Here is a 14,484-nt window from a genome sequence, read left to right on the forward strand (position 1 = left end):
TTTTATCCAAAACTACAATAGAGAAAGCAGGGTGAACCAGTCCCTGAAGAAACTAGGGGTTAAGGACCTTGCTCAAGGGCCCGATGATGAAATCACTCCCAAGCCCATGCCATTTCAACCAGGAACCTTCTGATGATAGGCAGACGGCTGACATTTTCTGGCTGACGGAGGCTCTGGGTATAGAAGTGGTGGAGTTCAGCTCTGGGTATAGAAGTGGTGGAGTTCAGCTCTGGGTATAGAAGTGGTGGAGTTCAGCTCTGGGTAGAGAAGTGGTGGAGTTCAGCTCTGGGTAGAGAAGTGTTGGAGTTCAGCTCTGGGTAGAGAAGTGGTGGAGTTCAGCTCTGGGTAGAGAAGTGGTGGAGTTCAGCTCTGGGTATAGAAGTGGTGGAGTTCAGCTCTGGGTAGAGAAGTGGTGGAGTTCAGCTCTGGGTAGAGAAGTGTTGGAGTTCAGCTCTGGGTAGAGAAGTGGTGAAGTTCAGCTCTGGGTAGAGAAGTGGTGGAGATCAGCTCTGGGTATAGAAGTGGTGGAGTTCAGCTCTGGGTAGAGAAGTGGTGGAGTTCATACAGCTTGCAAGTTCTCCTTGTGTTCTGAAGGTTCCCACCAGGTACTTTGGTTCTCCTCCTACAGTCCCGAAACATGTCCTGCGTGCCCTGTGACTGGCATCACCTGCAGGGTGCCACCTCCCAAACATCCCGGGCGGGGCTCCACTGCGACGCTGCACTGCGACCTGCACTGCATAGGCACTTACGGCGGCCAGGTGGATGCATGGATTACTGATTTGCACAGGAAACCGGGGCCCCTCTCGAGTCCAGATGCTCTTGTGCACATCTTACCTCATGCTTGTGATTTACACGGATGGAGGATTCATGACCTGTTCACCCCGTGATCAGCGGCACCTGCGCTGACTGACCTTTGATACTGATAAACCACATTATTGGCTGAGCTCCTTGAAATCCTGAGCTCCCTGAAATCCTTTTCTGTTCAAACAAATGGGGGGGGGGGGATGACACAGCCTGGGTAACGCCTCATGGTGGGGGGGGGGGGAATGACACAGCCTGTGTAACACCCTGTTTATATGCTTAGGGACATGTAAGCATTTTTGACTTTCATCCATTGATATAGCTGCTGACTGACGCTTCATACAAAACAAGCTCTTGAATCTAAAAGCAGGCGTATATTCGCTGTCAGCTTCCTCCTGCTCGTTTGGCCATTACTGAAGGCCCGCTCACACTACGTCCGGCATCTCTTCCTGACGGGACGCGTCCCCAAAGCCTTCCGGTGTCCTGAGCTATCTGGCTTCTCTATCATCTTCAGCTTTTCCAGAAAGCTGGTCTCTCACTGCACATGCGGACCTTAAAAATAAAAAAAAGCATCTGAGCTACCAAAACAGAAAAAAGGATGCAAAAAAAAAAAAAAACGTTCTGTCAGTAGCCAGATCCCAATGTATTATATTCAGTTTTTCTTTGTGACGCACTAATATTGCTTGACCGTGAAACAACAGATCTTTCAATAAATTTTCTTTCTGTTATCTCCAGTATTTCTGTACGGCGGGCAATGTAGGCAACGGGATTTGTCTCTGTGCCAAAGCATCTGGCTGAGGACTACGTGTGGTTATTAAACGGTGCAGAGAGAGGAGCCCGGGAATTCTCCATGACACGTGTATAGGACGCGCCCCTAATCGTGGTGTGGAGGGGAAAAAACACAAATGCGTCACAGGATGTCAAGTACAGGCGCGTAAACGATTTTTATGTCAAGCTCTTTATTTTTACATGCAAATATGAAGCGCAGAATTAATACAAAATGCTTGACGGAATGCGTGCAGTGTAAGGGAAAAAAAACACGCGATTTATGGGATTCTCTTAAATGGGCAGCTGTTGACTAGAGGGAATAGCTTCCCAATGTAGATGGTAGATTTAGATGTTTGGAATAAAAAGCGATTATAAGGTTTCAATGAGACGCGCAAATTGTTTTAAAATGCAGCAGCAATAAAATTATATAACCCCTACCCCGTCCTACTCCCTCAGAAAAAAGGATAAAAAAAATGTACCTTTGCTTGTCACTGGGGCTGTACCCTTGTAATTGTACCGTTTAAGATGAATGGACTCTGAGGAACATACCAAAGGTACAAAACGTCAATGGTACAAAAAAGTCCAAAGGGGGGCGCCCGGCCCACAAACGGCACCTCCCGCACCCCCTTGAAGGTCAAGTTAATTTTATTTAATTTTATTTTCTATGTAGTGCCACATCACGACAGAAGTCATTTAAGGTTACCTTTCCTATAGAACAGGTCTACACATTGTCCTTTTAGTAAACAAACTAAATAGCCTTATGATATTTACACAACAGCTTGTCATTTTTGTCTCTACACGGTCGCGCGTTTACAATTCTCCTCTGCTCTCCGTATCACGCGTGGCGGAGTTCCGACCCGATGCGCGCACACAGACACGTGCGCGCACACACAGGTGAGCACGCTCCCACCAGCGGACAGAGAGCACGCGTCGCGTCAACCACCGGAAAAGCAGACAAAAATATCTACGTTTTTTTTTTTTACTGCTGTCATTAAAAGAAACACATGAACACCATGAATCCTGTCGGTGTCTATCTGCCCCCCTCCCCCCCAAAAAAAACTGTAAACCTGGGGTAAACACTGAAATTTTTACCCTTTTTTCTGGGTGTAACTGTAAATATGAGTAACCAAACAAAATACAAGCCTACTGCCATTTTTTATAAAATTATCATTGTGGGGACAGAACAAAAATTGTCCCCACGGGATAAAAAGTTCTAGTTCTTTTTTAAATCACATTCTGTGGTAGTCTGGTCCCCACAATGTAATAACTGCACGCACACAAACACCTTAAACCGCATTTATAAGCGTGTCGTGCTTAGCCGTAATAGAAACAGTAGGCTTACACAAACAGTACAAACAACTGCCTGGTGATTCACTGCAAAGCCTTCAGGCATATGTTAGTGTGAGGGCAGCCCACGAAATGAGTGAGCTGTCTTGAGACAGTAAAAAATACCAATCAGTTGGCTGAGACAGTCCGGCTTTGCCGATTATCACCAAACCTGCCAAACAGCATTTCAACAGGCACTGTATATTTCACAGAATACACGCAAAACACTTGATGAGTATGTAAACCTCGCGTAAACTATCCCAAGCCACAGTAACATTAGCCTTACTGATCGCTGTTTGTTTTACAGGGGTGTTTTACGTATTAAGGGAAAAGTGAATATGCTTACTCGAGTCCTGGTTTGTTTAGCAAGCCACAGGCGTTGTTAATATTGTGTAAATCAAAAGCCAGATTTCAGCAGCCCACGAGGGATGAGACCCTTCTGACATACAGTCCGCGAGTTCACCTTGCATTCACTAAGCTAAATAACACTATGGGGCGTGCTGCGCAATGCAAGGGCACCTGCTGGCATGCTTTCATTTACAGGTATCCTGTGTTTACTTAAAAAGTAAGTTTGTTGTCGAAGTACACTACCCCAAAACAGTAGCTTACATAGTGAATCTGCGCTGAATCCTCGTCTCTCTGACCGTATGAATGATCGCCGAATGTAACTTGATCCTTGTATGGGGCGACCAAACCTACGCAGTCTCCACGCAAACAGATTAAATCTGCGCTCTACCTCAGGTACTGCCTCATTTTATTCCAAGAAACATTTAATTTTAATACACAGCGACTGGGAGAAAACGAAGCGTTATTCCGCGAGAAGCTGTAGGTAATGTATGATTTGCCACAATTATGATTATATATATCACTGACGTTTAAACCACAGTTTAAGATGATTATTTGTGTGTTCATGTTTATCTTTTAGTTACTGAAGTAGTGTGTGACAGGGAGATTTCTTTATAAAGTCATTTTTATAAAGTAATATTGTAATGACCCATCGTGTCGTTTTTGAAATTGAGTTTAAACGGTACAGTAACAGCTAGTTTCCTACGTAGCGCAGAATAAAATCTGACACCCACGACGGAATGCAAAATTTGTATTTTGCGGTGCTTTTCTGATATGTCTGGATAGATATAAAACGGCTGCATTTTGACTGATAATAAATATCTGGAGGTGGAAGGTAGAGAGATATTCATGTATATAACGGTCGATTTTCAGTCCCCGAATAAAATATTTCTGAGTCCTGATTTCCAATTTCGAGGAGATAATTAGTAGCCATAAAATGACATAAAATTTCGCCAAGTGAAAAGCTTGCTTTGAATAAAAATTTCCACTATTCACGAAATTTCCAAATTTTGTAATTTCATTTCCAATATAACCAAATGAAATATCCACGACGTGTCGTTTTCTTTCATTTTCGATCACGGAAATCGCTAATCAGTTCATATAATTTTCTTATAAATTATGCAGAATAACAGGAAAAGTCCTCAGTTGGCGTGATCCCCTAATTCGGGAACAAAGCGCGGGAAGGGCAGTGATCAGCAGGCTGTAGGCGACCTGCAACCAAGAAACTAGGCGTTTTTAGGCATATGGCAGATGTATCTTTCTGCGAAAGTGTCAGTTAAACCATTGTCGATACCAACGTATACGCTAGACTGCGTTGGACCGGCTGGGAAATATTCTGCGCGTCTGATTAGATAACAGCTGCCCAGAGGTTAATCTGTGCTAAGTAGGACCAGACCCACCCAATACAAGCCCCTAAATAGTATATTCTGCATTTTGTGTTATTCTTTAATATTGCATAATATATATGCACCTTAAGCAAAACAAGCAAGCATCCTCTTATAACCCATTGCACTTCAGCGTTCCTTGTCGGGACACCTCTTGCGCCCTGTGTCTGATTTGCTGGCAGACAATTACTCTGCTCTCAGTAGCGGGACGCTGATTTGCAAGGAGGATGACAGCAGCTCGATTTTACAAACTCTGTTTACTGCGCGTTTTGCTTCTTAATTCCTTGCTGAAATTAGGGAAAAGTCAAAGTAGGATAAACGTTAGTCTGATAATATGGACTAAATGCTACCTGGCAGACTCCGATCTCCAGCGCTGCAATCTGGGATCACGATCCCGGGCACGTACATCTGGTGTCCAAGAATGTTAGCGATGCTTACAATTTCCTCCCACCCGACGAGTTTGCCATGCCGTTATAATCTCTTCAGAACGTTGCCAAGTAAGTAAGTACATCCGTTTGGAGACTTTCAACAAGCAATAAAATTAGCCTGGTGTTAAATGAACTGTAACATATATTCATCGCATCATGCGCGTCATCCATGTGGCTGCTACACCGTGGTAGCCGAAGTGGTTTTCCGCAGTGTTTCTGTAAAGTGCTTTGTATGTCTTGAAAAGCGTTATATAAATGTAACATTCATTCATTCATATTGACCTGCGTTAGTCATGAATGTTGTCAGTATGCCTTGCTAACACCAAATAAATCTTTTCAGAACAAAAAATACAGTTTTTGTTCGTGACTAAGATGACGCCGTTGTCATGGATACCTGATCGTTACGGATTGCTTACATCACAGTTTGAGATTTAACAGGATTGCTGTTATATAAGAACCTGAGCAATGTAGATATTGCAGTCAGATGTTTCTGCTCACACTGTCTGTTTCTCTCTAAGCTACAGGATCACCATGGTGGACTATGAATACTATGACCATGACAATGGCAGCGACAATTTCAGCTATGAGGACTATCACACAGTGTGCGTGAAGGAGGATGTGCGTTCCTTTGCCAGAGTCTTCCTGCCCGTCATTTATTCTCTAGCGCTGGTGGTCGGGCTGGCAGGAAACGCAGCGGTGGTGGCCATCTACGCGTACTACAAGAAGCTGAAGACCATGACAGACGTGTTTATCCTGAACCTGGCGGTGGCTGACCTCCTGCTGCTGTTCACGCTGCCCTTCTGGGCGGCCAATGCCGTGGTTGGCTGGGAGCTGGGCGTGGCCATGTGCAAAGTCACCTCGTCCCTCTACGTCACCAACTTCAGCTGCGGCATGCTCTTTCTGGCCTGCATCAGCGTGGACCGCTACCTGGCTATCTTCCACAGCAGTCCTGGCCGCACCCTTCAACGACGGACCTACCTTAGGGTGTGCTTGGGGGTGTGGGCCCTGGCATTCATCCTGGGCATCCCGGATGTGGTCCTCTCTACAGTCCGGCATATGCCCAGCAGAAAGGTCTGCATGCCTGTCTACCCACCAAGCATGGCCCAGTCCACCAAAGCCTCCTTGGAGATTCTGGAAGTCCTCCTCAGCTTTCTCCTGCCCTTCCTAGTCATGGTGCTATGCTACACCCGGGTGGTCATGGCCCTGCTTAGGACCCCAGAAGCACGCTTGGGGAAGAAGTGGAGGGCCTTCAAGGTGCTCCTGGCAGTAGTGGGGGCCTTCATCATCACCCAGCTGCCGTACAACGCTGTCAAATTCTGCCGAGCCATGGATGTCATCTATTCCTTGGTGGTCCACTGCGAGACGAGCAAGAGGCTGGACCGAGCCATGCAGGTAACTGAGGGCCTGGCGCTGACACACAGCTGTCTGAACCCCGTGCTCTATGCCTTCGTTGGAGCCTCCTTCAGCCAGCACCTCCTGCGGTTCGTCAAGGGCTTTGGCGAGCGCAGAAGGAGGAGGCAGCAGGAGCAGGAACCAGCACCTGTTGAGATCTCGCTAAACTCCCATAGCACTTCTGAGGACACCAGCACCTTCTCCATCTGAGGCAGAGCAGATGAAGCTTCTACAGGTGCTTCCAGCACATCGCTTACCACTGTGCACCTTGACCCATGAAAATGTACCACCTGTTATATAGCTTGATATCATTTCTGTTTACATTCTTATATATTGTTTACATTCTTATTTTCTAATATAAATCACAAAAATGTCAGTAATTGAATGTGGACAGCGGCAGGGACAGACACGGGAAATGTGGACAGCGGCAGGGACAGACACGGGAAATGTGGACAGCGGCAGGGACAGACATGGGAAATGTGGACAGCGGCAGGGACAGACATGGGAAATGTGGACAGCGGCAGGGACAGACACGGGAAATGTGGACAGCAGCAGGGACAGACAAGGGAAATGTGGACAGCAGCAGGGACAGACACGGGGAATGTGGACAGGGGCAGGGACAGGGAATGTGGACAGGGGCAGGGAATGTGGACAGCGGTGGGGACAGACACCAGAAATGTGGACAGCAGCAGGGACAGACACGGGAAATGTGGACAGCAGCAGGGACAGACAAGGGAAATGTGGACAGTGGCGGGGACAGACACGGGGAATGTGGACAGGGACAGGGAATGTGGACAGGGGCAGGGACAGACACGGGAAATGTGGACAGCGGTGGGGACAGACACCAGAAATGTGGACAGCGGTGGGGACAGACACCGGAAACAGAGGCCCTGTTTACACTCGGTTTTAAAATGAGTCTTGGGTATTCAGATCAAAAGGGAATGGCTGAGACACATCAGCATTTATACCTGTGTCTATCATGCATGTCCAAGGTGTCCAGCTGATCACTAGTGGTCAGATTTATTTACTGCCTGCATTACTTCCACTAAAAGGTCAAATGGCCTAGGGATGCACCAATACCGGCATCGAGTATTGGGCCAATACTGCGCTCATATACTCGTACTCATAAAAATTCATAGATACCAAGAACCGATACCACTTAATTACAAAATTATGTTGAAACAGAAAGCCGCTGCGTTTTGTCTTTTTTTTTTTTTTGCCGTCCAATCAGATTTCAGAACCTAGTGAGAGATTTGTCAACCCACAAACATTTGGGAAGCCTAAATGCGGAGAATATCAGCAGAGGATGTCAGCAGTTAGGACGTATATTAAGATAAGGGACGACGACAGAAGTAAAGCAGCCTTTAAGCTCTGTTCTGCTAAAGTCCCAAGAGGAGGAATGGACAGCACATCATTTAACAGAAGACATTTTATCCAATATCTAAAGACGCAAGATAGTGCAGAGAGTTTGCCAATGCTAGCACAGAAAGAACGCAACAACAAACTTCACCGCAAATTTTGGAGAAACTAGAGAAAATGTTGAGATAACCCACAAGCAGTAAAAATAAGAGGCTTTTATTCACTACATTGCTGAGTAGGTCCTGTCGCACAGCTGGATACATACCTCGAAGCAGAGGCATCGGCTTCATGTTAACATTGGGAGGTCGGGTATATTGGGATCAGAGGTATGACATCATATCGCGTTCTAGGGTGGTTCTTTAGTCGTGCTGTATACAGTTTTTATACATAGAATTTTATACACATATATACAGAAGATATGTTATTTTTATTTGTAAACTATTGCTGTTATAGTTACAATATATAAAGTGAAATATATTTTTGCTGTTATTCATCTTCACTAATATGGTCATTAAAGTGTGTTAATGCCCTGCAGTATGTATGCTGAATTTGCAGGAATTAGTAATGCTACGCACAAATCACGAGATTCTGCCACCCATGTCGGGCCCTGCACTGTGGAAACACGATCCCAACCTCTGGGTGGCGTTATTGTGACATGCTTGTCGGGGACGCATCAGGACACAGTAGTGTTTACAAAAGATATGTGGTCAAATGTAAGGCTATGACTATGGATTATTTCACAAAGTGGTGCGTGGCAACAGCGCTACCCACTGCATTACTGTTCTGCCCTGACAGGCTTGCAAGATGTTAACATTGACATAACATGTCAAACGTCGCAGGCTTATCAACCAATCAGATGTCTTGGTCCCGCCTCTTCTAGTCGCTTGGATGCACCACCTCTGAACTCTGATTGGTTATCTCTCCAAAGTAATCATTTTTCCTTCAGCCATCAGAACATTTTTGTGCAAGTAAAACTCCCGCAAGTTTTTTGTAACCCTTAGTCGAGAGGAGTGGGATCCATTAAAGGTTTGTGAATCCAGCAAAATCAACCCACTGATAACCTCTCAACTCTGACCTTTAATTCAGTGCCTTGTGTCATGCTAATGATTCATCATCCACCAAACGAGAAAAAATAAAAAGAAAACGTTTTCTGCGTCGCACATCTCCTGCATACCATTGTCAACTCGAATATAAAACAGTATCTCTGAGATGCCACATAGGTTTAAAGTGCTGACATCCATTTAGGGTTAAGGTACTGAAATTGGTGAAAGAATCTCAATGAACCATCTGGATATTAGAACATTTGGAGATCATCAGTGTTTTATAGGAGGTGGAGATGCCATTTCTAGGGTGGGGGGCGTGATCCAGACATAACGCAGATGGAACACGAGAGCCCTCTGGGTGCGGTCTCACCTCACCTCCCAGATTCCAGCTAGTCTTTTCTGGCTCATGAAAATTATTAGGAGCAGCTGGTACCGATTTGAACTGGAGAAGCCTAAATTGGCTGCCCTATGCCCTGCAACAACTGGATGAATGCTGGAAAAGGGAACCATGAAGGCTGAGAGAAGAGATGCATGCAACTGTGTCCGAGAGGTGATTTGTGGCACGATTCTGGAAGGTGCCTCAGTAAACAAGGCCCAGGGCAGGAAACACAGTTACACCCTTTTTATGGATGGACAGGATGTTTGTGACATTTTCAAGATGAAGTTGAAATGAAACGAAGATAAAGAACGTGCGCGAGCGGTCCCTCTATGTGGCGATCAGATTTGCGGTCGCATGGTCACCCTAACGACCATTTCTCGGTAACGTGTAAACGTGTAAACAGGACACATTGCACACGCACAGTAAATCATTGTCTGCCAGACAAGTGACTCACTAATTCTGATGTGTTGAAACTGAAACCACAGAGACACATCCTGTATGGAGAGGCGTTCACACATAAATCGGAAGCCTGCGGAATCCCTCCCTGTGTCAGATCAGTCTTGGGGTTTTGCTTACGGTCACTGCTGGGGTAAATGTCCTAATATTAGAAGCAACCAGCTTACTGAGAGCAGACGCTGGTTTTTCAGGCTAAGACGCTGGTCAGTATAGGCAGAGTAAAATCAGATGAAAGTGTTTTGCAGTCCTTTCCCATAATGCATTGTTACAGTGAACTCCCAAACATCCACATCTACTGTTTTTTTTTTTTTGCAGATCATTTAAATTCACTTAAATGGATCCACTTAAATCCACTATGAACACAGCTGTGTCCATAATAGTACTAAACAATAAACATATACAGTACTGTGCAAAAGTCTGAGCAGAAAATACTTAAGGCTATTTCTCTAGATCGTAAATGTATATTTGCTAAGAAAAAACAAACGATTTAACATTAGAACATATGCAAATCATCCCTTCTCCAATCAGTCACTGAAGTCATGTTGGACGGCTAGATGAACACCGCTTCAGCTCCCAAACCTCTCCTCCGGGGCACCTCAGCCATACTATGGATTCCTTAAATTTCACCACCGGCTCAATTAATTCATTGAGTTCATTCATTAAACAACTCAATGAGGTATTGATTAGCCAATAGAGGTCTCTGCAGAGATTTTGGGAGAGGTTTTGTATTGACTAAGTAGACACACTTTGACAGACATATCATAGTTTTACAGCAACATGCACATTACACTGACAAGATCATTTTAACATCATTTTTTGACGGCCTAAGACTTTTGCACAGTACTATAAATAAATACATAGTCATCTATCCTCTATCACAGCTTATCCAGTATAAGGTCAAGCTGACCCTCTTGGGAAGCATAAGGCGGAAGACCTTGGACAGGATGCTGGTCCAATGCAGGACGTACACGCACTATGGGAAATGCAGAGACACCAGTTCAAGTAAATGCACGCTTTGGCAGGAAACCCAGACGATCAAGGACAGAACATGCAGAATGCACAACAAAGCAGGGGGCAAAAATGGCAAAAACGTCACATTAATGAAGGTACAAAGAAAGTCTACAAATGAAAATGAGAAAACCAGGCTCTTCTGAGCCAGGGCAGGGTGTGAGTAAGCAGGCATTTAAGTCAGTGTTTTTTAAGTCAGTGTTTCTCAAACCAGTCCTCGGGGCATCATGTTTATTAAGTCCAGGCCGGACCTCAGGTAGCTCACCATTCAGCCCGCTGCTTAAACCAAAGGACCCCAGAAACACCTCCAGCTATTTAGAGGGGTCGCTCAATCAGAGTACTGTCAACTAAATATAAATATAAGGCGCTTTACCACTGCAAGAATGTTTTTCAGGAACCAGGAACCTTTGTTGTGTTCCCACCGCAGGAACTTGGCCTGGTTGTAGATCCTAGGAGGTAGTTCCTGAACCTTATTTTTTAGTCCCTACTCCAGAGTAAGTATTTTTCGCTCAACCAAAGACTACTGGGTGGGGCTTATAAACTTTGCTGATTGGTTGACCCCAAGCAATTTGGAAGTTACGCATAGAATAATGGAGCAAAAAATGAGCAGATTTATCAGGTTTATCAGAATTTATCTGGTTCTCAGTTACATTTAAAGCATCAGCAAATACCTGTTTTGCTGTTTTGTTTCATTATTTCTGCATCAGAAAATTCAATCAATAACGATCATTCATCTGTCTAATATTACTAGTGCCGGTGGAGGAACTTGCCAATGGTAAATAGCGGAATAACATTACATTGCAAAGATCAACCTGCTGGCCAGATTTAATAATGAATTATGAACATGTCGCAGGCAGTATAAATAAAATATTAATAAAATACAGTCTACCCCCCCCAATAACTAAGAAACCCACTGGCTCATCCTATTTTGGAGTAGCGGTGTAGTGTTGAATGAATTTACATGTAAAGTTTAACCTACAAGTCTATGTTTGTCTGCCATGCTAATTTAGCATAAAAGTCATGGTTCTTGTTGTGCAGTGGGAAAGCAACGAAGTGCTCAGGAACTACAAAGGGATCAGGTTCCGCAACTACGGTGGGAAAGCACCTATAGACTCTTTTTCATTCTGAAATTGACAGATCAGGGAAGCCAAAAGCCCGGACAAAGGTTACACCCATTAACCGACAACAATAAGGGAAGTTTTTTTTAATTAATGTCAGCGTTATGGTGGGTCTGGGGGAAACGAACGTCTGCAACTGGAGCAATGTGGTTTCCAGAAGCGTCAGTCAGCTTTACTAGCAAAAACCACCACATGCACTTCCTCTATCGTGCTTGTGGCAGCTTAGTCATAGATGCACATGAAGTGTATGTGCTGTCACACTGGCCATTACCGAGAGAAGCAGAAAAATCAGGGCTGCACCAGGGGTAAAGAGTGTCTCTATCAAACCAATGGACCTTCATGAAACTCATGATGGGGGTTCTATGGAGGCATGACAGAATGCAAACAGGATGACTGGCTTCAGGCCAAGCAAAGCACTCCAACTGACGCCCCAACCCCCCCTCACAAAGACCACACCTCAAACCTTCAAATGAAGGTCTCTGGGAATTGAGTTCAATTCGGGCCAGCTGAGTTTCATTACAGAGCCGCAATCTGACGATCGGTCACCATGGAAGCGTGATTGGCCGACAACGCCGTCTCCCATTGGCATCTGAGTGGCTCAGACAATAGCTTTTGGTCTTGGGGCCCCAACCCATGCTAAGGAGACACAGGGCCAGAGATGTTTATCCAAGACGTAATATAATATGCAGGCTGGAGGTTTTTCGGAATGAAAAGGGGCACCCCCACAAACCCCCCACACATAAATCATTCAGTGCCCCCCCATAGTGTGCCTCAGTGCGTAAGAAAACCTAACCCTACCTCCACTCAAAAACCGGTAAAACCTTGTTTTAGTTTAAAACAAACCTTTTGTTTGAATAAAGGTGACCCAGGGTGGCAGAGTGGCCTCGCGCTTCCAGGGTTGTAGGTTCGACTCCCACCAGCTCTGTGTGGGTAAAGCTTCCATTAACTTCCTATGTTTTTGTGGGTTTCCTTTTGTGGTCTGAAAGAACATGAGTGACTGGAATTGCGTCCCTTAGCATGAGCGTATGAGTGTGTACTCTGTGATGGACTGGCATCTCATCCTTTCTTGAGTCCTGAGCATCCAGGGATAGGCTCCAAGCCCCTCGTGACTATAACTGGATAACAGCAATGGAAGATGGATGGTCTTCCAGTAGATATCTGCCGTTATCTGGTATAATTCAGCTCCCCAAGCCTCCCCGCGGGAGCTGGATTAGGGTGTGGACCATGTCACCCTGAGATGGGCATTTACTCTCTGAAACACTCTTTTCCAGGGTCTGGGATGATAGCGTTATCTGGGACCTTGTCATGTGACCTGGGCTGTCACCCAGCTCACTGCGAATAGGTGCTATTAAACTACAAAGCACTGAATGGCCTTGCACCAGAATACCTTAATGATCTGCTGACCTCATACAACCCCCCGCGCTTGCTTCGTTCTCAAGGCGCAGGATATCTGTTAGTACCCAGGGTAGAAAGAGCTACGGCAGGCTGCAGAGCTTTCTCCTACAGAGCTCCTCAGCTGTGGAATGGTCTTCCACCGGATGTGCGGATTTCAGGCTCACTCTCAATATTCAAGTCTAGACTAAAAACACACCTATTTAGTTTAGCTTATAAGGACACTAGTTCTAGCTCTAGCTAGCTTCTCACTCCCAGTTAAACCTATAGTGTGAGGTGTAGAGCTGGGTGGGGATCGGTGCCATTGGCTTTGGATAAACTGAATTGACAGTGCTGTCACTCTAGCTTCACAATCGCTTGTGGGATTGGAGTGCTGACATTTCAGGGACTCCCCATGCCTGCATTCCCACCTGCCTCTCCCTCCTACTTATGCTGCCATAGCCATATCTGCCGGAGCTTGCACATTGCACTTCATTTAGCACTGCCTATAGTCTCCCCTATTTTGACTAATTGCACATTTTATTCCCCCTACTCATCCTGGGGGGTGCTGCCTGGAGACCTCAATCTATGAAGATGTCCAGCACACCCTGCTACATGTGACGTCGCCACTACCAATGACGTCCGTGCATCCAGCTTGCCGTTCTGCCTGTGTCATCTTCCTTGTATGACCCGCTCCCTGCCTTCTGGTTGCCTGGCGATTGGAGGGAGCGTTGGCACCGGCTTGTCATCTCCCCCCTGCTCCCCGTTTGTGTCTCAAATTTTACTGTATCTGACTCTCCCTGCCGGCCCCTGGAGGATGGGCTCCCCCTTTGAGTCTGGTCCCTCCCAAGGTTTCTTCCTTCTCGGGAATTTTTCCTTGCCACTGTCGCCTATGGCTTACTCACTGGGGGCTTTAGGTGGGGATGCTGTAAAGCGCTTTGGGACAATGTAATGTTGTGATAATGCGCTATACAAAAATAAATTTGTTGTTGTTGTTGTTGAGACGGCAGAGATTCCTCCTCGGCGACGGCACACGTGAGCAGCAGATGCTGTTTGTCTTCTGTGGGGTCGCCTGGCGTTCCGGACGCTTCTGAACATTCGCCGGAGATGTTAAGATTTCTAATTAAATTACGTTATAACGACGTTGATCTCTAGGCGGAAAAGCAATTCAAAGAAGTTGCTTAAAGAGGCACACATGCAGAGTTCACCCCGATCTCCTTCCTTAAAAAAATCACTTTGTGGTGTTTACCATCATGTGCAAATCATCGTGACAAGCACATGCTCAAGGGAAAGCGACATTAAATG

The 14,484-nt window shown here is 45.6% G+C and overlaps 1 protein-coding gene across 6 annotated transcripts; it reads left to right on the forward strand.

Moving 5' to 3' along the window:
* Positions 1–3,400: 3,400 nt before the first annotated feature.
* Positions 3,401–8,961, forward strand: ackr4a (atypical chemokine receptor 4a). Of its 6 annotated transcripts, none has more exons than XM_023804763.2 (2): positions 3,401–3,724; positions 5,572–8,961. In XM_023804763.2, exons 1-2 carry the CDS (start codon positions 3,576–3,578, stop codon positions 6,653–6,655), a joined length of 1,233 nt encoding a protein of 410 aa, XP_023660531.1. In that variant the 5' UTR covers positions 3,401–3,575; the 3' UTR covers positions 6,656–8,961. The 6 variants fall into 6 exon arrangements, with proteins under 6 accessions (XP_023660531.1, XP_023660532.1, XP_023660535.1 ...); XM_023804764.2 differs by having other exon boundaries at positions 3,402–3,724; positions 5,578–8,961; XM_023804767.2 differs by having other exon boundaries at positions 3,579–3,636.
* The last annotated feature ends 5,523 nt before the right edge of the window (positions 8,962–14,484 follow it).

Source organism: Paramormyrops kingsleyae, chromosome 4 (genome assembly GCF_048594095.1).
Source record: "Paramormyrops kingsleyae isolate MSU_618 chromosome 4, PKINGS_0.4, whole genome shotgun sequence".
Classification (NCBI taxonomy): Eukaryota; Metazoa; Chordata; class Actinopteri; order Osteoglossiformes; family Mormyridae; genus Paramormyrops; species Paramormyrops kingsleyae.